The 26,759-nt window shown below is 35.7% G+C and overlaps 1 protein-coding gene across 3 annotated transcripts in view; it reads left to right on the top strand.

Annotated features, from left to right (window-relative positions):
* The first annotated feature begins 601 nt into the window (after positions 1–601).
* The window catches only part of DPH6 (diphthamine biosynthesis 6), a 464,350-nt gene continuing 438,192 nt past the window's right edge, over positions 602–26,759 (top strand). For all 3 annotated transcript variants that reach the window (XM_027870019.1, XM_027870020.1, XM_027870021.1), the window contains exons 1-3: positions 602–690; positions 5,892–5,986; positions 13,805–13,998. In XM_027870019.1, coding sequence (XP_027725820.1) covers positions 668–690; positions 5,892–5,986; positions 13,805–13,998 — 312 coding nt within the window. In that variant the 5' untranslated portion in view covers positions 602–667. The remainder of the gene's footprint in view (positions 691–5,891; positions 5,987–13,804; positions 13,999–26,759) is intronic.

The following is a 26,759-nucleotide window of genomic DNA, read 5'->3' on the forward strand; positions in this document are numbered from 1 at the left end:
CTCCCTCTAAATCTATGATCCTATTAATCTGTCTGCCTCACCACTCACATAAATTATAATGGAATGGGGTGGAGGAACGGTTGAAATCAGTTCCATACTCTTCTTTGGGGAAAAAAAAAACATGGGGGGGGTAAGGAGAAAAAAGTGGTAAAAGAAGTGAAGTGAAATGGAGGAGGAAATATTTCTACCTATGTTTAGATTACTATACTACCACATGCATTTAAAAAAAAAACAACAGTAAAATAAAAGTCAACCATGGGTTTTGACCCAGCAACTTTCTCCAAAAGATCTCCGGAGTCCCAGCGCTAACCTAGCTTCTAAATTTACAGGCTTCGCCCTTTCTTGGGGAGCTTCTTTGCCCTTATTTAGGTGACTACAGCGCGCCTGAAGAAAAAAAAAATCCTCTTCCGGGACGGTGGACGCCAACCTCGGCGACAAAGGGCCTAAATCGTCCTACTCAGTGTCCCGGAAGCCCCAGCGAGCAGGTGCCCCGCAGGGACGCGGTGGTCGCCGGTGTTTCCGAGCAGGCGGTGCAGGGAACGCCACAGCAGCGGGTCCTCGCCGCGAAGTTGGGCGCCAAGGCCCCTCCCCCGAGGCGGAAGCGGCGGCGCGAGTTTCCAATCTTGCCCTGCCCGCACGCGTCCGCGTGCACGCTGGGGACCCTGACATGAGGGTCGCGGCTCTGATCAGGTAACATGGCCCCCGCCGCGGCCTTCCTCCTCCCTGCTTGTGGGGAGAAAGCGACCGCCTCCGCCGCCCAGGGGCCTGGTGTCTATCTTTATCTACACCGAGAGAGAGAGAGGCCCGGTGCCGTGTCGGGATCCGAGGCCGAAGCTGCGGCTTCGCCGACGACCGGAAGAGGCGGAGTCTTAGTGTCCGGCTGGGGCTTCCGCGCCCCTGGCTTCCCTACCCTCCGTGGTCCCGCCTCCCTCCGGTTAATTTCTGCTCCTTTAGCTCAGTGCCCCTTCCTTGCGCGCTCCTCTCCCCCTTCTCCCCTGCCTTCCTTTTCCTCCTCTCTAAATCTTTCTGCCGTCACAAACCCCACTCCCTGCCCCTCCCCTATTCCCATCCTCTTGGGGCCAGCTAGGTGGTGGAATGGATAGAGGCTAAGGGGGGGCCTGGAGTCAGAAAGACCCGAATTCAAATCCAGCCTCGGACAGTTTACTAGCTGTGTGACCCTGGGCAAGTCACTTAACTTCTGTTTGCTTCGGTTATCTCATCTGTAAAATGGGGATAATCATAGCACCTACTTCTCAGGCTTGCTGTGCAGATCAAATGTGATTATTGTAAAGCACCTGACACATAATAAGTGCATTGTAAATGTTAGCTATAGAGCCAAAGGTAGCAAAAAGGCATTTCCGTTAGGTATTCTTAGACATACCGATTCTAGTATTAATATGAAATTTGGAAACATGCAGCACACCAATACCATTTTACAAAGAAATGCCTTAGAAATTTGTAGGATTGAAGTGGAACACTGAGCTATTTGCTTATCCAGCAGATCAACTGGGCATAATGGTAAAGTAGAAAGAGCCTTGGGCTTTGCATCAGAATATCTTTCTACATTCAAATCTCTCCAGACTTCATTACTCCTTGAGTGTCCATGGGCAAGTCTTAACCTCTCTCTGCCTCAGTTTCCTCTTTAACTATAGGGTTATACTAGATGATCTTCAGGATCCCTTGGAACTCTGAATTTTGTGTCATATGAGTCCTTTTGATTTCTTTAATTTGTAAGTTGTAATAGTATGTAAGGTACTGAGTACTTATAAAGGTAGGTATAAACATTTGCTTCCATTATCTTAGTGGAAAAGCAAGAAAAATGATTTAATTCAATTCTACAGCTGTTAAATTTGAGATTTTTTAGCTTGATACAAGGATAAAAAACAGTGAATGGAATAACTCTTTGAAAGTATGAGATGGAGGTCACTTCTTGGTTCTCCATTTCTGCAGAGGAGTGAGTAAAAGGAAATAGGTCTGAAATGGAGCAAAGGAGCATTCCAGTGATTAACAATTGGAACAATCTCATTAAAAAATGAGTGGATAACTCTTTTTGTCTCAGAAGATTTAGTTGTTATTAAATCAGTTAAAAGGCAGAAGGAGGAACCAGACAATCTTTGTAGGCTTTCAGCATTTCAATTTCCATGATTGTACAAAAAATGGGAAGTTTTATTGAAAGTCTATTGAAACAAGTCATAAATTGAACATCTAGTCTTTTGATTGCCCAGACATTTTTTTACTCATCAAAATGGGGAGTTTCATATTAAACTGTTTCCCAAGATTGATGTTTATCCTATTGTATCACCTTGGCTATTTTCCAAATAAGACACAGATTTTTACTTTGGTAATTATATATTATGACAATTAACTTTATCAATCCCTTCCATGTGTAGTCATTCCATGTGTTCCACTACGGCTTAAAAGTTGATATAGTAACTTTTAAATATAGATATTTTGTATTACCTCTTAAAAGTTCTAAAGTGTGATTTGCTTGCTTTGCTGTCTAAGCAATATGATCAAAAATTTAAATTCTAGACAAAGCAAGCTTCAAGAAGCTAAAGTTCTTCCAGAATACAAACTAATTATGCTGTTACTTTGTCAATGTTTTAACTGTATTACCTCACTTTTTTTTCTTAGTTTTTAATCTCAGTGTTCTTTTGTAACTTTGTGGGTTTTTTGCTTTATTGTAACAAATTATAAAAATCGTAACACTTAAATAGTAAATTCAAGGCCAGGGAGATGAGATTGATATACTTTAAATTGCTGGTAGTGCAAAATTGTGGCTAGTTTGTCTTCTAATCAAGACAATTTTTCTAGGCAGGAGGGTTAAGTGACTTGCCCAGGGTCACACAGCTAGTAAGTGTTATGTGTCTGAGGCTGGATTTGAACTCAGGTCCTCCTGATTCCAGGGCCAGTGCTTTATCCACTGTACCACCTAGTTGCCCCCACTTCAGCCAATTTTGATCTGACCCCTTTAAACTTGGAATTCAGATTTTCTCCCTGTTCTACTTCTGTAGAGTTGGTTAGATTCCACAGGGGCATATGAAAACATGTTTGGGTAGAGATCTGCCTTTAGGTTATGGAATTAAAATGATTGTTTTTTTTCAAGATAAGATATTTAACTATTCCATTGATATTATGCCAAACACATTTTATTATTTTTAATCCCTGATGAGCTAGAGAGCCATAATTTGGAACCATGACCAGACATTGCTTTATTCTTTATTCTTTACTTAGGGGATAAAAGAAATCAGCTTTCTGAAAACATAATACAAAGTAATTTCATTTAAAATGAAATTTTGCTCTGAATATTGGTAGAATAGCATCATTATAGGGCACAGACATAAAAAAGGGTTATTACCACATATAATACACTTTAAATACAAACTTATAATTGATGCTAAAGATAATATACACTGTATTAATACTAATTTCTATAACAAATTTACATTTTTAATGTATTTTGATAAAAATGTATATTTTTATATTCTAAGTACTATTATGTTATTATGTTTTAACATTATTCCATTGTGGTTTTTATATTATAGTTCTGATTATGTATTAGACAAAATAATATACAAATTTAAATTTAATTGTAACACGATACAAATATTCTGGGCAATGCAATTTCCATCACGTGGTATTTATATTGTATATGTGTTACAATAAGAGCAATGTGGTGTAATATAGACAACTTTGAACTTAGAGCCAAAAGACTTGGGTTCAGGCACTGTCTCTGTCTCTGCCATTTTACTAGTTATATGAATTTTGGCAGATCATTTAATATTTCTCATCTGTAAAATGGAGATAGTAATGCAGTACCCACCTTATCTTACAGGGTTTTGAGGAAGTCCAAATAAGATTATGTAAACTGCTTTGTAACTATAAAGTGCCATATAAATATTAAGGTACTATTAGAAAATCTGCTTCAAACACTTACACAGTAAAACTGTTGGGTTACAAGGAAACCATTTGAAATAAGACTTTGTCCCCTGGACTGAAATGATAGAGCTCCATATTTCAGATGAATTGTTAGATTACATTTCTTTACTGAATATTTATTTGGAATTTAAAGATGAAGTACTGTCACTTTGGTAATAGACAAAAGGTTAACTAACTTTTTTTGTCCTGGATATAGTTTTATTTCTTGATGAAATGCCCTTTGCTGCTAGGTTAGCTTTTAGTAGTGTCTGACACAGTGCCTTAGCATAGTGCCTGGTACTTAATACATGTTTATTTATTTATTGATTGATTATAGCTGTTTAAAAGTGGAAAGCTAATTGAGTTATTCTATTATCAATCTTTCTGATAACCTGACTAGTGGGTTATTTTTTTTTTTATGCTGGGCAATGGGGTTAAGTGACTTGCCCAGGTTCACACGGCTAGTAAGCGTTGTGTGTCTGAGGCCAGATTTGAACTTAGGTCCTCCTGAATCCAGGGCCTGTGCTCTATCCACTGCACCACCTAGCTGTCTCCTAACCTTTGTTATTTAAAACATACATACAAAGATCATGATGTTTTGCAACAAGGATGTATAGGGTAGGTTCTATTTGGTTGTATAGCCTCTGATCTACAGACTCATCTCAAGCATTCTCATAAGTGAGAATGGGGCTAAAGACTAGGTCAAGAGTCCACACCCTCTTTACCCCCATCATGTCGTGGGCATACTGGCAATCATGAGTGGGTGGGTGAAACAGTGAAGAGAGAGAAAAATAAAGGAAATAGAAGAGTGAGAGAGAATCAGTGACCAGAAGAATAGGTCAATATAGAGGAGGATAGAAAAATGCCTCCCTTCCTGCAACCTTCCAGATTGCTACTCTGGTATATGTTTTCTGCCCAATTGCCTGGGCACAATGATTTGTGTTTGACTACGGTAGGAGCCAGGGGTGGGGTTGGAACTGAAATGAACAAGGTCCATACACTATATTATCAGGGCAATGGACTCCAGCCTGCTCTTTAGTGGTGTGGAAATAGAAACATTAGCAACAATAGTTGATACCTATATAGTGTTTTAAAGTTTGGAAAGTGCTTTACATACATGATCCTCTTTAACTTTACAATTGCCTAATGAAGTAGGCACTACTGGTATGATTATCCCCATTTTATAGCTGAGGAAACCGAGACTCAGTGAGGTAGAGGGACTTGCTCATTTTCTCTTCAAACAGCTAGTATCAGATCTGAACCCAAGGCTTCCTGACTTATAGGGCTCTAGCAGCTAATCTAACTCTTGATAGTGTTTAGATTCCAATTTTTACAGATCATCAGGATCAAGTAGCGTCAATTTAGAGTAAATGAGCACTGTCTTTTGCTAGTTCTCAAGTACAGGATATCCTTGTATTTAAGCTTTAATAGCTTAAAACTGCACCAATACTTTTGGGACACCTAATATTTCACTCTGTCCTTTCATCCTTAATGGCTGTCAGTTGTTGGGTTTTACTGTGGTGAGATGAAAAGTTTTGATTTTCTGGTTTGGGGCTATTTTGGTTTTTTAACTTTTCAAGGGAAATTTTACTTAAGGAGCCTATGTGACAAATATTTAGTTAAAATTTTAAAAAATCAAGACATTTGTTTATCAGACATTTTGTACATTAAATAAGACTATTGACATAAATAAAACACCTACCAGATTTAGTTTAGAATCTGAAATCTTGGGTATTTTTAGAAATTAATGATTGTGAATTATTTCGTATGTTTCTATTAGCCTTAATCGTCCAAATTCAAGTGCTTAGATTGTATATAATTTGGAAATTGCATGTTTTTTAAAATTCATTCTAATTCAGGTACAATCACTGAAAAAGTATGAAAAATTAAGCTAAATATTTTTGCTATACTTAGTTTTAATTATTTTTGTAGTAACCCTATTGTATAACTATTACCTTTTTTTTTTTCCTCAGTGGTGGGAAGGACAGCTGCTATAATATGATGCAATGTGTTGCTGCTGGCCATCAGATTGTTGCTTTAGCAAATCTAAGACCAGCTAAAAACCAAGGTAAAATTATAGCATTGTTTATTTTTTTAATTATTCAAAACAAATCTAGATTATCACTCGAAAATGGCATAAATGGTAATCACCACTTAGTTTTATTAGTCAACAATATGGAATGGAATGTGATCGTTTTTTATGTGGGATAGCAGAGTATTGTCAAGTAGGTAAATGAGATGTAATAGTAATCCCCAAACTCATTTTAGCTTTTTGCTTCAATTTGCTCCACAACAAGAAGTCTTCTCTGAGCTGTTTAAAAAAAAATTGCAAAAGCGAGTGTTTTTAATTTCACCAACCCACCTAGTGAATGATATTCATAAGGTAATAGGAAGGGAAAAAGAACATCTCTCCAACTCCATCTCTCACTACTTTCTGATATAGAAGTTTTAATTAGCTCCATCCCTACACGTCATCTTTAACTGTGTCCCTCCTCCCTTGAAATACAAATCTGACACTTAAAGGATTAATTCAAGGCTCTCCTTTTTAAAGAAGCTTTCTTGATTAACTCTACTTCTAGGATGATCTTTTTCTTTTTTTAATATTCCCTTAGGAGTCATGTATTCAATTGGTACCATGTATCATTTTCTTGCTTATATTGATTTGATTTGTTTTCTGATTTGTTATGTATATTTTTGTGCCTCAACTATAGTATGGGTTCCTTCAAATTAGGGATTATAACTTCATAGGATTTAGAGAAAACAGAGACCCGTAAAAGTAAATTGATATGCCCAGGGGCACACAACTAGTAAATAACTGAGCCAGAATTTTAATCCAGGTCCTTTGAATCTAAGTTCAGCACTCTTCTATTTTCCATAATATATGGTAGATAGTGCTTCGCATGTGGTAGAACTTAATGAATGCCTTTGGTTGAATGAATAAATAATGAGTCACCTTGAGATAGTGCTAGAATGACTGAACATTGGTTGAAATTTTTAGTCCAATATCACCTTTTTTTTTGGGTGGTGCTGGAAATTATGTAAGAAGGTAGACAATAACTAACGGACTTAGCAGAGGTGTCATTGTGAGAGGACATGTTGTTACTGAGGGGCTTTGGGAATTGATAATAACTATTTCTCCAAGCCCAGGCTCCTCTAGATTTAGAGATGACATTCAGGTCCTGACTCAAACCAGGAAAAAAATATAATATTTTTTAATTTTGTTGCTATTGATCTTCAAGTCTGCCTTGAAGTGAGGGGAAGCAATTCACAAGTATTTTTAGGTTTAAAAATGGTATGTAATAAAGCTGTCTTTTTTTCTAGCACCTAGTTTATTTTAGATTTCTATTTTTTTAAGTTTCATTAAGTTTTTACAAGAATATTATATGAAACTATTTGAAAAAAGTATATGAATTTTAGTATTAAATGGTCAATGGTAAGTGGGAGGCGGAAGCTGAGAAATACCTTAATAGAACAAAAAAAAAGTTAACAGAGTGATAGGAAGCAGGAAGATATAAAGAGGCTCATAGCTTTAGGGAGCCAGATATGAAAATAGGCAACCAATGAACATAGGAGTTGATTTGAACTTTCATCATTATCTCCAGAATAATAAATTATCACTAAAAAAAAATCCTTAATTAATATTGAAGGCTATGCAGAACAGATTTGATGGGTACAATCTTTGAACTATAGAAAGAATTATACGGACAAATATACAGTGGACAAATATCTATTTGGACAAAAATACAGGGTGTCCCAAAAATCTTAGTGCAGCTATTAACACTTAAAACTGCATTAAGACTTTTGGGATAACTTCTGGAACATGAATGGGAAAAATGAAATATTTACATTATATATAAATAAAGAAAGTACACTTCTTGGGCTAGGGGCAACTTTCCAGACCTGTTACATTATTTTAGGGTCTGGAAGACTGCAGAGGAAAAATCTAGGAGCTTGACCTTCTCCAATCGAGTCTTGGGGAGAATTATTTTGTATCATAGTCTCGGGACAAGTGTTGTCATTCTTCAGACTTTGAGGAGAGATGGTTCTATAGTGGAAGTGTGAAATGGTTCATTCATTCATTTGGCAAACATTTATTAATTGTTTACCAGGTGCCAGGTACTATGCTAGGGGTTGGGGATGCAAAGACAAAAATGAAACAGATAAGTCAATAGACAAAGTGTATACTTTGGGAGGACTGAAGATTTACGTGCCAAATAGATCTGTTTGTAGTTTAACAGAGATCCAGCAGGGAACTATTGAAGCTTCTTGAGCAAAGTGACATGATCAGACCTGTAATTTAGGAACTTTAATTTGGCAGCTGTGTAGAGGGTAGATGGGAGAGAAAATTGAAGGCAAGAAGATCAGTTAGAAAGAAGCCTGTTGTACTAGTCCTTCTGAGAAGTAAAGAAAGCCTGAATGAGGGTGGTGCTTGTAGGAGTAGAAAGGAGGCTGATGTGAGAGGTGTTGTGGAGGTAGAATTGAGAAGCCTAGATTGACTGCAGATGGACAAAAACTGTTACTGTAACTCGTATGTTAAAAACACAAGTCAGATTTTCCTTCATTTCTACTGTTTGTCAAACAAGGAAATCCATGTGCTATTTATGGCCTGATTAGTCAATTGTATTTTTCAAGCTAGAGATAGAGATTATCATTTAAAGATACAGATACTTTACAATGTTTTTCCCCACATGGAAAAATTTATGTATGTATTATATCATGTCTCTAGCATATGATCTCTTATTTTCTTGTGCCTCAGGAGCATTCGAGGTAGGATAAAAGGAAAGCTGATTTTTAAAGCTGGCAAGAAGTAAAGGGAGAAGTTAAGGAATATATACTATTACCAAGATAAAATTTTTTAAGTCAGACTATACACATTCAAACAGAGGATAAAATATGTATATAAAATTATAAAGTATGGATAAGGATTCAGCTAGTTTTGATTTAATCTAAGAAAGAAAACGCGGTTTGTTAGAGAATAAAAGATACAGTGGATAATTGCCTGGCTTCTTTCTTGCTAAGTAAGTTCTGCATGGAGCATAATAAAGAGTAAGGAGTAGAGATGGCCACAGAGTCAGAGCAATTGGAGTGAATTCACATAGCTGAGTTCTCAAGAGTTAGTGTGGAAATGACTTTATTCTCATCAATAATGTGGACTCTTGTCATAACATTCATAAAACAATCCTATTAAGTCTGTGGTAGGACATTTTGTGGCAAGTTAATTGAGGTGCTCCAGGCAACAGTGGATCCTTTTCGTTTTTATTTGATCTCGTACTAACTATTGTCTTCAAAGCCTCAATTAATAAAGTAACATGATAGTCAGGGACTAGATGGAACATTAAAAGAAATTGTGTTCTTACCAAGTTAAAAAAGCTATTATGCTAACATCTAGATTTTTTTCCCCCAACAACTCAAAGTTCCTTGTATGAATTCATATAACTCTGCCTTAAAAGATAAGTATATTTTTAGGTGTCATGTGAAGTAGGGGTGAATATATCTTGTTCTTCCATTTAGAATAGGAATTACAGTGTAAGGAATTTATAATAATGGAGTAACCTAAAACTTGAACTTTATGGATTCAGAAGCTCTAAACAAAATCTAAACTCTCTCCCACTTATTTTTTTTAACATCATTTTACCATATGAAATGGAGAGAAGACAATTATATTTGTAGGTTTATTGTTGTGCACTCAGAGTATTTTACAAATAAAAATTCAAATGTAAATCTTACAAAGGAGAGTAAGAGGCTTATTATATTTTCTTTAGGTCTTTGAGTATTTTAGACTTTTGGTTTATGGGCTTGTTATCAAGATTAATTTTTAAAATCCAAAATAGAGACTATAAAACTATGTTAGACATATTTGTGTAACTCAATTCATTGTGCACATGTAATTTGATTATTGAGAAAAAAGGGAGTTGGCAAATAGTGCTGATTCTAATCATTGGTGGTCATGGGGTCCTAATTTTTGAATTCTGTTTGTATGACTTTTCACATTTTGTGGAAAGCTTGTAAACTATTTAAACTTGTGTGGTGTCAGTAAAGTGGCACATTTGGAATTGTTTTGCTATAAAAAGGATGGATCAGTGAAATACATAAATACTTTTCAGTAACTTAATATTTTTTGATAATGAAAATTGATTTATGGTAAATTGATAATGAAATTTGATATATGAAAATTATTGCTTATGGATACAGATGTTTAAAACATTTGCCACTGGCTTCACATTTTTGAGGATGATGCCTCACACACTGATGCATTTTTAGATTTTCTCTTTGTTCTATAAATCTTCAGAATCTTTGAGTATCAAATGAAATCAGCAAATACATATTGAATGCCCACCCAGAAATGAAGTACTATGTTTCTCTATAGTATCAACACCAATTTATCATGTGACCTGGACTTCATATATATTTAGAAGGTCAGTTTTCAATTTCTGTCATTAGAGTTCTTGCACTAATGTGGCATTTCCCATTTTCTAATAACACTTGTAGACCTGCTTACATTGCATCAGGAATAATTCTGTCATTTTGAATATCTGCTTGTTAATCCATAATGCAATCATTAAGATACATCCCTAAATCTAACCTATTGACAATAGCAGTGGTTCACAACCTTTTTCAATATGATGACATCCTTTTAATATAAAAAAAATTGCTGACTTTCACATAATAGTTGTACTATTAGTATCTATTGATTAAGAAAATATGTAATGAGGGGAAAACTGCTATGAATTTACTGATGCTTTTAAATTAGTTTATAGTTTTTTAATCACAATAATATCTTCATACATTTGGTAAAAGTGTACATATATATGTATATGTGAAAAATATTTAGTCTGTAGAAGATATGTTTGATTATTTATGAATTTGTATATCTGTCAAGGGACCCCATACAATGAATCTGGGTCTACAGTCTAAAGATAAAGGATAAAATCCAAATCTCGTAATCTGGCATTTGCAGCCTGCCACAGGCTCATTTCAACAAACCTTTTTTTTAGTCTTATTTCACATTATTCCCTTTCATTCATTCTGCATTCCAGCTAAATTAGAGTGCTAACTATTCTCCATTTTGCTCTGCTTTTTTTTTTTGCCTGTGCTTTCATCTATCCAATTTTCTATGCCTGAAATATATTTCTTTCACTCTGTTCAAAGTTAACTTCCTTCAATTTTCTGTTGAAGCCCTCGAAGTCTTCTTTGTTTCCCAGAAAGTGATCTCTCAAATGCAAATTAAAACAACTCTGAGGTACCACCTCAAACCTATCAGATTGGCTAATATGACAGAAAATGAAAATGATAAATGTTGGAGGGGAAAACTGAGACACTCATACACTGTTGGTAGAGTTGTGAACTGGTCCAGCTATTCTGGAGAGCAGTTTGGAACTATGCTCAAAGGGCTATAAAATTGTGCATACCCTTTGATCCAGCAATACCACTACTATCCCAAAGTGATAAAAAAAAAAGGGGGGGGGGAGGGGGGAAGACCTATTTGTACAAAAATATTTGTAACAGCTCTTTTTCTAGTGGCTAAGAATTGGAAATTGAAGAGATGCCCAACAATTGGCGAATGGTCAAAGAAGTTGTGATATATGATTATAATGGGATATTGTTGTGCCATAAGAAATAATGAGCAGGGTGATTTCAGAAAAACCTGGAAAGACCTACATGAACTGATAGAGAGTAAAGTGAGCAGAACCAAGAGAACATTGTACACACTTACAGCAGTATTGTACAATGAACAACTGTGAATGACTTAGCTGTTCTCAGTAATATAATGATCCAAGACAGTCCCAAAGGACTCATGATGAAAAATGCCATCCACCTCCAGAGAAAGAACTGATGTTGTCTGAATACAAACTGAAGCATACAGTTTTTCTCTTTCTTTCTTTCTTCCTTCCTTCCTTTCTCTCTCTCTGTCTTGCTATCTCTGTCTCTCTCTGTCTCTCTCCCCTTCTGTCTTTTATTTTGTGTCTTCTTACACAAAATGACTAATATGGAAGCATTTTACATGATTACACACATATAATCTACATCAGATTACTTACCATCTTAAGGGGAGAGAGGGATAGAACTTGGAACTCAAAACTTAATGAATGTTAAAAATTGTTTTTACATGTAATTGGGGGGAAAATAAAATTATTTTTAAAAAGTAAGTGATCTCTCTCCCTCCTTATATTTTCTTAAAGTACTTTTGCTGGAGTTCTCTTTTACCCTTACCATATTTAGTCTTATTTTTTGCTTGCTTGTATCTGAATTGTGTCTGTGTTCTCCCTCTTAGATTGTAAGTTCTTTTCTTTAAAGGACTGTGTTGATTTTCATCTTTGTATCCCTAGTGCTTCTCACTGATTGCAAATAGTAAACATTAAATAAATGTTTGTTGAATTTGTTTGTTAGACTAGTAGTGGTCTTCGCTCATAGTATAATAAGTCATATATGCCTGTGTAATTTCAAGCTCTGTTAATAGTAAAGCTGTATATATATTTTTATTGGAATTCATATTAGTAATCTCAAAAATTAACTTACCAGATATTTTATGTCAGTTATGAGATAGTTGAGTAATGGTAAGAGCAGTGGATAGAAAATCACATGACATACCTTTTTCATTTACTAACTGTGTGACCTTGGGCAAGTCAGTTGACATCTTATGGCAGGGCCCATATCTCTCAGTTTTTTTTTCTCATGTGTAAAATAGGTAGGTAGATGGGGGGAATTGGACCTCGATGATCTTGAGGATTCCTTGTAACTCTATGGTTCTGTAATGCCATATATTTTGGAAGAAGCCCTTTAATGATCCAAAATCCATTAAAACAGTATGAATTTGAATTGGAAAAAGAAGCTAAACTGAGAAAATAATTTAAGGGAATATAAACACTCTTTTGAGACTCTCAAGATATATAATTTATATATATATATATTTATATATATACATGTATGTGTATATGTATGTATGTGTATATATATGTATATATGCACATACACACATACTCATTTCCTGTTAGAACATTTGTTATATTTAATAGTGTGTGTGTGTGTGTGTGTGTGTGTGTCTGTGTGTCTGTGTGTGTGTGTGTGTATACGCAAATCAGTAGGAAACATGGTTGGCACATGGATGAATTGAAAGTCACTCTCAGTGTTCCATGGTACATCCTGAGGATGCTAGGGAAGTGCCCAGGAGGTAGTGCCAAAGTGTCATTGTTGACTTAATCAGTAATTGTTCAGCACATCCTATGTGCCAGATGCTGTGCAGGCTGCTGGGGGTGTAAGTGTAAAGAATGTGAAGTGATCCCTGCCTACACAGGACTTGCACTCTAATGTAATTCTAATGACAGCATTATCATGGTGTCTTTGGACTCTGTACTAAAGATCTCAGGCAGCTCCCAGCATTGTCTAGCACTTAAAATTTCTCCAGAGACACAGATGAAAAAGAGGAACACACATACAGTGGAGTATACCCAGAAAATCCACATCTCAGCAACTGCATTCATTGCTTCATTGGCAAAAGTTCTCATGAAGCTCTCTTTCTTTTTCTTCCCTGTGAATAACTAGCCCTGCAAATAGCAGTATAATGGGACCAAGCCTAAAATAACAGCCCAGAGGTTCTGCCTCTATGTACTGCCTACAGGCAACCTCAGAGCAAGGCTGAGGTTGTCCTCAGGGATATTGCTTGCTGGCCCCACAGTTTAGCTGCTTTGCATTACTTCATGTAGTAATAGTCACTGGAGATTGATGTGTAAGATTTCCTTTCATAATGTAAAGATGCATACAGCATTCCTTTTCAGTTTCATATCCCATCACAGTTGATGTTGGAGTATTTTAGTACCCTAGTCGAGTCTTCAGTTCCACCTTCCTTTTGATTTTCTTTAATTGAGCGTTTCTATTTTATTTTCTGCAGTGGGATCAGATGAACTGGATAGTTACATGTATCAGACAGTGGGACATCAGGCCATTGAACTGTTTGCTGAAGCAATGGGTCTCCCACTATATCGTCAAACCATCAAAGGTACCAGTGTGGAGACTGGACGAATGTATACCAGATGCGAAGGTGATGAGGTTGAAGATCTCTATGAACTTTTGAAATCCGTTAAGGTATGGTTTCTAACCAGTTATACCACACTCTATCAATAGAAAGAGGGTAAAGTCATGTGTAGTTTAAGATCTACTGAAATGCAAAAGGTATTTTGCAAGGAATTTTATTTGCTTGTGAATAAGGGCAACTGTGAAGACCTTTTTTATTGTTTGTAGCATAAAGATATAGCCTATAACTTTTGTCATAATTTATCATATAGGCCTTAAATTTAAATGAATTTTGTATGTAAGACTTTAAAGGCATGATTTAGATTATTTGTTGATTACGTACAAGATTTGAGATAGCTATTATTTTCTCATTTTTCACTCCTGTTATTCATAAGAAATTAAGAGAGAGTATAAGTTTTCACCAATAAGAAATGGCATTTCTTTCCCGGGACTTGTATTAATACATTGCACCTTTGTTATTTATTTATCTTGTTCTATTTTGTATTATAGTTACCTGTGCTTAGTAAATACTTAATAAATGTTTGTTGGGTTGTAGTACCCCTCCTAATAAATTGTAAGCTCCACAAGGGTAGTGACTGTCTTACTTATCTTTCTATCTCCCCAGTATATTTTAGGTGCTTAATAAATGTCTGTTGAATTGAATGTATTGTTGCTGTTTATCTAGCCCAGTGAACATAATTAACGGAATGCTTAGGTGTCAGGATATATAATCCTTCATTGTCATTGATATTCTCTATCATTGACTGCAGCTAATGTTTTTCTTCTTTATCTATCCTTGACATTTTTTAGTCAGCAAAAACTGCAGTAAACATTTATTAAACATTTGCTGAATGCAGAACAGCGAGAAAGCACTGAGGAGATGATAGTTTATGAATTAATAGGCAAATAAGACGACAAAGATAGCTGTAATATACAATAATTCCCTAAGTTTATTAGAAGGTTACAAAATCAAGAGCTTTGTGAAGTCTCAGGGAGAAAGTCCTGACTTTCAGTTTTTCTTTTACATAAGCAGTGCCCCTTTATTTAGGGGAAATTTCGGCCGATGCTAATGATATTTAAGGCATAACCTATGACTTTGTAGAAGGTACCCTAGCATATACTCAGTATTTGATAACTGTATATTAAACTCAGTTGAATTGATGGCAGGCTGTTGATATCATAGGATCAGAGATTTTACACTGAGAGTTAAGAAGTCATCTATCTGGTCAAATCCTCATCATTTTACATATGAGAAAACTGAGTGCAGGAAATGTGAAGTGACTTGCTTGAGGTCCACTTTTTGTTCTGCTCTTTAGTGACATTACATGGGATGTTCTTGCTCTGCAGAAACCTGTCACCTAGCAGCTATGGCCAGTGACTCATTGTCATGAGAATTTTACAGGCCTGCTCTGAGCAATTAATGAAGCCTTTATATATTCATTTTTATGTTACTGAATCAAAGCATAGTATTCACTGAGGATTTGGTTCAAATAACAAGTGAAAGAATATACATCTTTTAAAATTTATATTTAGAATTTCTTTTTTAAAGTATTAATACCTGTATTTTTATTTACTTGTTCTTGTCTGAGAAAGAGTAACAACTTTTACCATAATGATCATTAACAGAAAGCATTGCATTAGCCTTCTAATTAGACACTTGGCTTCTAGCCCCTCCCTTTTTCAAACCATCCTCCACATAGCCGCTAAAATAATCTTTGGAAACCATAAATTTGATATTGTCTCTACTCAGAAAACTTCAGTAAGTCCTTAATTCCAGGAAAAAGTGCAAGCCCTTTAGCTTGACATCAATATTTCTTCTTAGTCTGGTTTCAGCTGTCCTTCTCAGGTTTATTATACATTGTTTCCCTTCATTTACTCTGCATTGTAGCCAAACTGGCCTACTTCAGTGTTCCCCAAACTCTGCACTCCATCTCCTGCCTTTCTCCCATTGCACAGACTATCACTTATACCTAAAATACTCTTCTTCCTTCCCTATCATTCTTAAAATCCTAGCTTCCATAATAATTCAGTTTGTGTACCATACCCCTAGGAAAATTTTTCTGATTCCCTTAGTGCTTTCTCCTTCCCTAAAATTGCCATGTATGTGTTGGTTTAGGGAAACAGTGTGGTATAGTGGATTGATGACTGGTTTTGGAATCAGGCCTGGATTCAAGTCCTGTCTTTGTCCCATACTAGAAAGCTTTTGGTGAACATGGCACGTTACTTAATATCTCAGTGCCATAGATAGCTCTGTAAGATATGTTACGGACAAATTGCTGATTTGCATCAATGGAGGTAATTTCCATACTGCACACTGAGATGAATTTAGACCCTACTCTCAGCCGACACACACACACACACACACACACACACACACACACACCTGTTTACCTGTATTTCCCTCATAGAATGTAAATTCCTTTAGATCAACTAATTTTTTTGTCTTTGTACCACTTTGCCTAGCAAAGTGCTTTTCACATAGGCATTTAATAAATATTTGTTGATTTCTAATTGTGTGGATATAAGGCTGGCTGGGTACTTTGCAAAAGGGTAATGTAAGGGGCTGGTCACCACTTTATTGTAATTTACTAATCTGTATTCTGAACTTCAGAATCTTATTAGCCTAAATATTTATATTAGATACTAAAGGTGAAGGAATAAGAGAATGCAGCATGTAAAAGTCTTTTTCTATTAAATAAAAAAAATAGCTTGTGATGTAGTGGATAGTGTGTTTCACTTGGAGTCAGAAGACCTAGCTTAAAATGCTGCCCCAGAAACTTAACTAACTCCAATTGTGGAGACAAGTCACCCTGTCAGCACCTAAGTTTCCTCATTTGTAAAATGTGAGTAGTTATAATTGTACTACCTTGTAGGACTGTTGTGAGAAAAGTCCTTTTCAAATTTTAGAGTGTTTTGTGAATGGGTTATTATTATTATTATTACTGTTCTTATATTTTTCAGCGGGGTTCAGATAGGTCCTGAGACAGGTTGCTAGCCAACTATTCTTTTGTGCTTGGTATTTCACGGGTGACCAAAATAGTTGAAGAAAAAATTTTTGTTGTTCAGTCATGTCTTAATCTTCATGACTCCATGGACCATACTGTCTATGGGGTGTTCTTAGCAAAGCTATAGGAGTGGCTTGCCATTTCCTTCTCCAGTGGATTAAGGCAAACAGAGGTTATGTGTCTTGCCCAAGATCACACAGCTAGTAAGTGTCAGAGGCTGGATTTAAACTCAAGTCTTCCTGACTGCCCAGTGCTCTATCCATTGAGCCGTCTAGCTGTCCCTTGAATAAAAGTACTAGGATGTAAACCTCTCTAGGTTCATTGAAAGCATCTTTAGTTCAACTCCAGTAGCAGATGAGACAATAGGGATGATATGTCCCTCATCCTGTTCCCATATAATTTTGATCTTGGCTAAGGTTCTACATTTTGAAAGCTTTTGGAGATTACAAAGATCTGGTTTGCCCACATGTATTAAAACATTTTTCTAAAGCTTTTATGAATCAATGTTATGTCTGAGTGATTATGAGCAGTAGTTCAGTCTGTGATCATATTGCAGTTCCAGTACGGTTTCTAGGTTGATTTCTGCAAGATATTTTGAGGTCTTTATGTGTAACATAGGGGTTTGTTGTCTCTCAGCCCTTGAAAGATAGCAAACAACTGATCCACAATTCAGCTAGCAGGTCATATCTTGCTAGGTATTCAGTTGGCACTAAATTTTTAAATGCTGCAGTAACATGTTGCACATTTTCCATGGTTTTTTGTATATTCTACATTGATCACAGTCTCTGGACTCATTCAAGATAACTCTTCTGTAATTTCTTGTTCTCTGTGTTCCCAACAAATCCATATGTCTCAGCTATTTATTTAATACTTCTTTGTTGAAGGGATATTGGCTAAGTTCATGTAAATGTTTCCCATCAATGGCCTTTTGATTTCATTTTTGGAGCTTAGCAGTTTTATAGACTTTTCCTGGAGGTAAACTACTTGTAGTCACATTAGAAAAAATTCAGTGTTGTATACTTGCCTATTGTCCAATGAAGTGATATCTATTTGTTCCAAAAGTGTTTCTATGGGTTTTTTTTAACCTAATTATTGTGTGTTCTGAGAATATTAATCAATCTTCTTCCTCCCTTTTGGTGAATATCATCTTTCTGTAGCTGCCTTTGGTTAATGGGCCTTTTATTTAGTTTGATTTATTGTATTCTCATTAGGATACTTTCCAAATCTATTGTGGTCTGTTTTATAGATTTGAAAGTGTACATTTAGGGATTTATTGCTTTAAATATGTTTTTCCTTTTCAGCTTTGATTTCGGGATGCCAGTGATTCTCAATTTGCTTCTTGATATTTTTATGATCAGTGTACATTTTATTATTATATTGCTATTATTATTGTTGTTGTTATTAAATTATACCCAAGATTCTTCCTTTTCTGAAAAATGAGGGTATTAGATGACTCCCAAGGTCCTTTCTGAATTTATATCTGTGCTCCCATGTTCTTCTAATAAGGGGATTCTACTACCTCCTGAGGTAGCTCATTCCACTGCTGGATAGCCCCAAATGTTTGAAAGATTTTCCCTGCATGAACGTAGATCTTCCTTTATGCAGCTTCCTGCCCTTACTCCTGCCATTTGGAGCCAAGAGAAATAAATGTAATGATACCTTTTTCATGTAGCAGCCCTTTGAATACTTGAAGGCAGGTACTGGGGCCCCCTTGCATCTTCTCTGTTAAACATCCCCAGTATCTTCAAGCGATACTCATAGAACATGATCTAGGAGAGGGATGACTAGCAGTATCAAATGCTGCACCAAAGTAAAAAAGGATCATATAATTTAGAGGTGAGCTAAACCTTAGAGATCATCTAGCTTCAAATTCTTCATTTTTTCAGATGAGGAAACTGAGATCTAGAGAAATTAGGAGAGTTTCCCAAGGTCACACATTTAATAAGTAGTAAAGGTAAGATTCAAACCTACCCTCTTTGTTTACAAATAAATTGTTCTTTCTATTATACTCTTTGGTCTCCATCACATTAACTTTAAACCTGGAGTTTTCAGAATGTCATTTTCATAGTGCGGTGAAACCGGATATAAAATTTTTAATGTAGTATTTTTGATGGGTCTCAAATTAGATATAATATTATTGATTACATTGCTTAAAAATTTTACACTTGATCATTTTGGAGAAAAGAGTTGTAGCACGTTGACAGTTTGAGCTTTGTGATAATAACAGCCTTCCAAGTCTAAAAAAGATAATACATTACTGATCAATTTAATTAAAAATGGACAGATTCGTGGTAATTAAGGTGAAATTTCACTTTCGATACATGCTGTCTGATGAAATGGATGCTTTGCCATTATCTTTATAGTAACAGTCAATTATGACATAAATTAATGCTAATGTTAAATCTTGACAACTTCTGCTTTGGAAGTTCATACATGACAATTATAACTATAAGTTGAAAGAGATGTTATCAAGTTGTCCAGGACTAAATAGCTGCTTCTTTTCCTGTGTAGAAATATTAATTTTACTATAAGATATTTTAGAGACATAAATATCAGAAATATATTGCTTTTATGGGAGACACTGTGTAATCAGGCTTTTACAGTTAAACCCATTTATGGAACTATGGTGCAAAAATTGCCATTGAGGTCTTACATATTCAAATGAATAATTGAGTAATTATAGAAAAAAGAGTCTAGAAAAGCTATAATTCTTCTTAATCTTAATTTGTTCTAAGAAAAAGATTGAATTGCAGTTTTTAATCCTTTGAATATTAAAAACATTTAGATTCATTTTCATTTTATACACTTATTTGTAACAGATTGAAGTTTGTAAGTTTAACATAAATTTAAAAATCTCTCTTGTTGCTGTTACCTCTTTCTTTAAAAATTGGCACTAAGGTTTTTGTAGGAAATACGTCTGTTAAAAATTTTAAACTCTTTGAAAAGAAGCTGAAGAAGCTTAGGAATCACTTGCAATATTTCAAATTTTGTCAATTATTTTGCAGTGATTGTATGAAATGAATGCCAAAGATTATGGTGCTGTAATTCATGTGGAATGCAGAAGGACCAAGAAAACTGGAAGGAAGTCTTTAGGATGGTTATTCAAAAAATAACCAATTTCTAAGTAACTTTCTCCTGTAAGAGCTTATTAGTAATAAAACATCATGATTAAATTATCACGTGGATTAATTTTGTTCATAGGTAACTTGTTGGTACATGAAAATGATCCGTCTAGTTCTGTGCTTTTAAAAAAGTAATGCAAAGTAATCATTTGTAAATTGTGTTTAGAAGGCATTCTATTGGTTCTAATTTCTTTTCTTGAAGAAAAGACTGCTAATCAGTAAGGGGTATTGAAGGATATCTTGCTTTTACTTCGATAGTCTTGTGCAAGCAACTTACTAACTTCTTTTCTTTGAACTCTAATTCCACTGCAGCCAGTCTGTCATCACATTTTTGTTCTTCATTGAGAGAATAGCATATGTAAGATGCATGTATATTGTGGTTCCCTCCTCCTTATCATAGGGCTAAATTATTGAAGAGAATTTCATTATGTAGCTAAAGTCAGACCAATGAAATCCTAATGATTTGGTTTTTGAATTACGTTTTTATTCATATCTTTCTGTTATCACCTACATTTACCAGTATCCTTTCCTCCTTCTTCTTCTAGAGAGAGCCACATAATAAATAAACTTTTAAAAAGACAAAGAGAAAAAAAGGTTTAGCAACACATCAACCACATTCAACATTATATTCAGTTTACTATATCTGTAGTCCCTTACCTTTACTAAGAAGGGAGGGAGGTATAGTCTTATATTCTCTTTGGAGCCGTACTCGGTCATTAAAATTACACAGCATTCAGTTTCAAATTTTATTGTTGTTTTATTCTTATTCTTTCTATTTATATTGTGAAGTTAATGTGCATATTGTCTTCCTGGTTCTGCTTATATCCCTTTGCATGAATTCATATCTCTTCTCATACCTCTCCCTATTTTTCATATTCCTCATTTCTTGTAAAACAGTAATAATTCCATTATATTCATGTACAGTAATTTTGTTTAGCCGTCCTTCAATTAAGAGGAACCCTCATTGATTCCCATTCTTTACTACTACAACAAGTGCTACTGTAAATATTTTGCTCTATATAAGACCTTTTTTTTTATCATTAACATCTTTGGAGTATATGCTTTAGCAGTAGAATTTCAGGGTCAGAAATTATAGACATTTTAGTCACTTAGTGTAATTCCAAATTGCTTTCCTGAATGATTGCATCAATTCCTAGCTCCATAACAGTGCGTTAGTGTGTCTGACTTTCCACAACCCCATCAAATGGACTATTCTAGCCTTTTGTCATCATTACCAGTTGTTACCAGGGCAAGGCAGCAAATATTTATTGAGTACTTACTATGTGCCAGGCACTGTGCTAAGTGCTGAGGATACAAATATAAGCAAAAGGAAAGACAATCCCTGCTCTTGAGATGCATACATTCTAATAGGGGAAGACAGCACACAAAAGGAAATGGAAAGTAGGTGAGCAGGGGAAGGGAGTAATGGTACTCATGCAGAGGAACAGTTTTGAAGTCTGGAAAGTCAGAAACAAGACGAGAGGGGAATGAAGATTGTCTAGCCTTGGCCCCTCTTTATAATGGAGGCCCCAAGAGGAACTCACCAATTCAAGCTGGGGGCTGGGAGTTCAGATGGATATTACAGGGTAAGGAAGCCCCAGTTGCTGAGGGAAGTTTCAGCATGAGACTGCATTAAAGACATGGTACTGAAGTTCAGAAACACATCTGGGAAGGGAATGGTAACTGAAGAGAATGAAAAATGATTTACTCTTGATGGCAGCTTACACTACATTAGTCTTTTACAGATTTGTCAATTGAGCACAAAATATGTGGGAAGGATTTGCTTTCCATTGTTTTTGAGGACCTGGGGAAGATGGAAATTTGGCCTTTCTGATATTCTTTTCATTTATGATCTTCCGACATTCTATTCTCTTAAAAACATCCGGGCTTCATTGCTTTGTAATAGTCCAGTCTAGGGGCTAGTCTGCCAGCTCTTTTATTGGATGTAAAATTTAGGTGTTATCCATTTGTCTCCCTCTAACAAAACCAACAGAAAACATTAACACTAATCTCAAATTATTTTAAACACCAGAATTATAGAATATAGATCAATTAACTACAATGACTCTTTGTGAAGTGGTGAAATAAAACTTCTTGTTTATGGATATCTTCTAGTTGTTTTCCAAGGATATGTTTTTATAAATTTTGAGTGCTGATCTGAGAAGTTTGGTCTATACCTACTGATTGGTTAGGGACCCATACTTCCTGATTTCCTTTCAGATCTAGTTTCCCAGCATATATATTAAGAGGAGCACTAGAAGGGGAGTTAGAAGACCTAGCTTCTACTATTGGTTTTGCCACTAACTAGCAGTGTAACCTTGGGCTGAATATTTAGCCTAGATAAGTCACAGTTCCTTCCTTTGTAAGTTGAGTGGGTTACACTAAATAGTCTTTTTGTGATTTCCATTCCAGTTATCACATCTTATGCTTCCATTAGCTATCCTTTTAAATATCTAAGCAAATGGAGTTTGAGCTCTCTTGAAGTATTGTTTTTGTCTGTCATCTTGCCCAGTCTCTTCTTCCTTACCCGTGTTTCCCTAGACATGGGATTAGGAAAACCTGTCATCACCTCAAGAGTACTAAGGGGCTAGTAATCTAGTAAGTGATTGAGGTATGCCTCTTGGTTCTACTTCTGTTGTTTCTTGCTCCAGTCATTTTTCTGATTATTAGCTCCTTTCAAATAAAAGGTGGAAAGAGAAGGGAAAAATTATGACAAATCATCAAAAGGATTCAAAAGAGAAAAGATAGATGTTAGGTTTAAACTGTGACTAAAATTGCATTTCTTTGTTATCTGTGGATTTCAGTTGTCTTTCCTATTAGCATGAATATTCCAGAATTAACCATATTATTTTTTATCATAAACTTATCAAATGCAAGGGAAAATACCCAATAAAGAAAAACATGATGTTAAAATCATTGTTAAATTAATTGTGCATGCTCTCCCTCCTAGGCAGGAGCTTAAATGGGCATAGGCATCACAGTGACACATTTCAGGATAGGGTGTCCTATCAAATTTGGCAGTGGTTAAATGAGCTATGATTGACTTTTCAGTTGCAGCATTATATCATAAACATGGTGACTGGTCAAGCTTCCAAATTATTTTCAATGTTTGCATTGTAAAAGGTTGCTTTGGGGATGAGGAAAGGAGGGATTTAACTCTATAACTCTGTTTTTCTTTCTTAACTTGGAAAAGTGCCTTTGGGGACCTGATTTAGGGATAGGCAAACATGAAGAGTTCCTCATGAAAAGAAGTCACAGGACAGTTCCAGGATTTGGCACCAGGTCTCAGACTTGGCACTGGGTACCAGGCACTGAGCCCTATACAGATTGCTTCTGGCTCTCCCAAACTGCACAGCTTGTCTTCAGCCTTGGCGGTTCCCAAGATATTGGACATTAAACCTGGTCCCTTGGCATAAGAAATGCTTTTTTGGTATTGATCCTGGACTCAGAACAGGAAGAATTGGACAGCTGACCAATGTAATTTTCAATCCCAGGTGCAGCTTCATTGAGGTTGTGTCAGCTCTGTGTGTTTTAGATGCTAGGATGAAATATGTATGATGAAACAGATGATGTAAGATCTGCCTGAAAATAAACTGCTGCCGGATCATGTAAACCAATTATGATAATTCTTATATGTATCCAGTACGATTATCCATAGGTATCTGTGTCTCTAAGTCTTTAGAGACTGGGCTCCCTTATTCTGTCAAAACCATGTTCATATGTAGCCTGTCTCCCCAATTTGTGTGCTCTCCCCAGGGGTGGATCTACTTGTGCCCATGCATGGAACTGATCTATTGTACTACTTTTATTTCTGACCTATCACATCTCTATTAATTTTCCAACTGATCTACTCAGAAGTAGGTCCTTGGAGAGCCTTCCTTTTGTATGTTTCTTGATATTTTGGCCTTTACTCACTATTCTTAAGTAAACCTGGACTCATTACATTTTAAAATGGCAAGCTCTTGACTGAACCTATTCCATCTCATCAGTCTGTTGTCTGCCTCTTACGAATTATTATTTTCCTCCATGTTTTCTTCCTATGGCATCTGTGTATCCCGTTGAATTTCTTCTTACTAACAATATGTTACAATTGTTTCCCCTAAAATTCACTCTTCCCTAAAAGTCCAACTTCCTGAATTGTGGTTTGCAAGATTCCCAGATCTGTCAGTCCTGGATGTACTCTTAGAATTAAATAATGACTATAAGTAAGACTAACTAACACATATGAATTTATTTCTTACACAGGATCTATGAATGTGGTGCTTGATCCTGGACAAATCACTTACTTTCTATGTCAGTTTTCTCTTCTTTTAAATTGGAGGAAAAATTATTCAAAAAATACCTACAGCTTCATGTTTCACTGAAACATGAAAAACCATATATAAAGATTTGTCTTCATGAAGCATTGGTTGAGGAGGATGAAGGGCTTGAGTACAGTGTCCCAAGCCACTTTTCCTCATCTGTAATCCTGAGTACAGGGTACCATAAACTCTTTTTAGGTAAATGTAACTTACTGTGTAAGGAAGAGCGAATCCTAGTCTGAACACTCTGCATTATATCCTTTTACATATTGAAAACAAACTGAGTTTAACATGGTCCTGGTCTTTTTTCAAGCCTTTCGAAATTCTGGATAGATTTTATTTTTTCCTATTCTAGTTCATGCATTCTGCCTGCATCTTCTTATGACCTAGTCTCCTTTGTTAAATATAGATTTTTTTTTTGTGAAAAGGTGTTTTCACAAGGGGGTATATTTTCTGACATAATACTTACCTGAGACTGTTGAAAAGAAAATTCAACAAATCAAAGAAATGTATTAGTTGATTATTTCTTTAGTATAGAATTCCACTGTTCCTGTCATTTGAATAATTTTCTTGTTTAGTACCTTAAAATATTTAGAAAGACAAGGTAGTTTCTACTGTTTGAAGTCTAGATAAACAAATACAAGGTTAGGTGCTAAGTAATCTCTAGGTCTCTCCCAAACTTATGATTATATGATTAATAGTGCTTAGGTCAGCTAAGTGATATAGTGGATATAGTGGGGGTCACAAAGAGTTAGGACTCAAAAATGACTGAACAACAACAAATTACTTAGTTCTCAATGGATAACCCTCTTAACTTTCCAGTTTTCTTATATCTTACTCTCTGCTGTGTATTCTTTGATCCATGGACACTGCCCTCCTGCCTGTTCCATAAGAAAGACCCTCTTGGTTTCTCTTGAAAAACATATGTAATATTCTTGGTTCTCTTGGTTCTGGGCATTTTCTCTACCTGTCCCCCATGCCTGGAATGTTCTTTCTCCTCATCTCTACATATTGGCTTCCCTGGTTTCCTTTAAGTACCAACTAAAATCCCATCTTCTACAGGAACCCTTTTCTGATTCCTCTCAATTCTAGCCTTTCTTTTAATTATTTCCCATTTATCTTATTTTGGGGGCAATGAGGTAGCTCAGTGGATAGAGTGCCAGGCCTGGGGTCAGGAAGACTCATCTTTGTGAGTTCAAATCCAGCCTCAGACACTTAATAGCTTTTTGACCTTGGGCAAGTCACTTAACTCTGTTTGCCTCAATTCCTCATCTGTAAAATGAACTGGAGAAGGAAATGGCAAACCACTCCAGTATCTTTGGCAAGAAAACCCCAAATGGGGTCACTAAAAGTCGGATATGACTAAAGAACGACTGAACAACTTTGTCTTATTTATAGCTTATTTGTATATAGTTGTTTGTTGTCTCATTAGATTGTGAGCTTCTTGAAGACAAGGACTGTACCTCTTTCTGTGTCTGTAGTGCTTAGCACAGTGCCTGGAACATAGTAAGCACTTAATAAATGTTTATTGATTGATTAATACCCAATTGCATGTTTTTACATAATTCATGATTTTGTCATGTGAATATCTTTTCTTTAACTTGGTACACTAAATCAAGTCTCACTTAATTTAAGTTGACTTTAAATGAACCCTGTTCTAAATTATCTACTATATAGTTTATGTCCATAGAATTGAACATCTGGCATTTCACTAATAAACGTATGTAATGTATACACTTAACTCCAGTGTTTCATCCTTAACTCATGGTCTGCGAGTGTGAGTAGAAATTTTCTTGAGTGCAAATATGACCCAAGATTGGGTCTTAGAAGGTAAGCAAAATGCAGATAATGAATATGCTTTGACATTGGCAATAACAAATATGTTGAGTTAAAATCCTTGTCACAATTTCATTTTAGAAATTAATCATTTGCAAATTAAGCAATTTAGGTGTTGGTGGGAATAGTTAATTCTAAGATTCTTTTTGGAGCTTTTAATCTAATCTGTGCCCTTGGGCCAATAATTTAATTTCCCAGGATTTAGTTACTCTCACTGCAAAACAGGAGTAACACCTTTCCCTTTCTGAAGGGGGGAGGGAGGTGGGGCTTGTAACCCCTTTCCTTTTCTGAAGCACACAGGGGAATTTTGAGAACAAATAAAATAATTTATGAGAAATAATTCAAATTTTCCTGGAAAGGGTGTTTTTTCTTGGCATGGCAATGTTGTGTCACTTATCTACCTTTTTCTCCTTCCCTTTTCTCCACCCCATCTTCCAAAATAATGTATTAAAGTTAAATAAGTCATTTTTTTGGTGCATATGAAGTTCCATTAGCATATTAATATTAAATGGTAGCTGCAAGTGGGCACTGAAATGAGTGTAATCCCTCTTGGCTTTATTAGTAAGTTA

This window comes from Vombatus ursinus, unplaced genomic scaffold (assembly GCF_900497805.2).
Source record: "Vombatus ursinus unplaced genomic scaffold, bare-nosed wombat genome assembly UNPS02014794.1, whole genome shotgun sequence".
NCBI lineage: Eukaryota > Metazoa > Chordata > Mammalia > Diprotodontia > Vombatidae > Vombatus > Vombatus ursinus.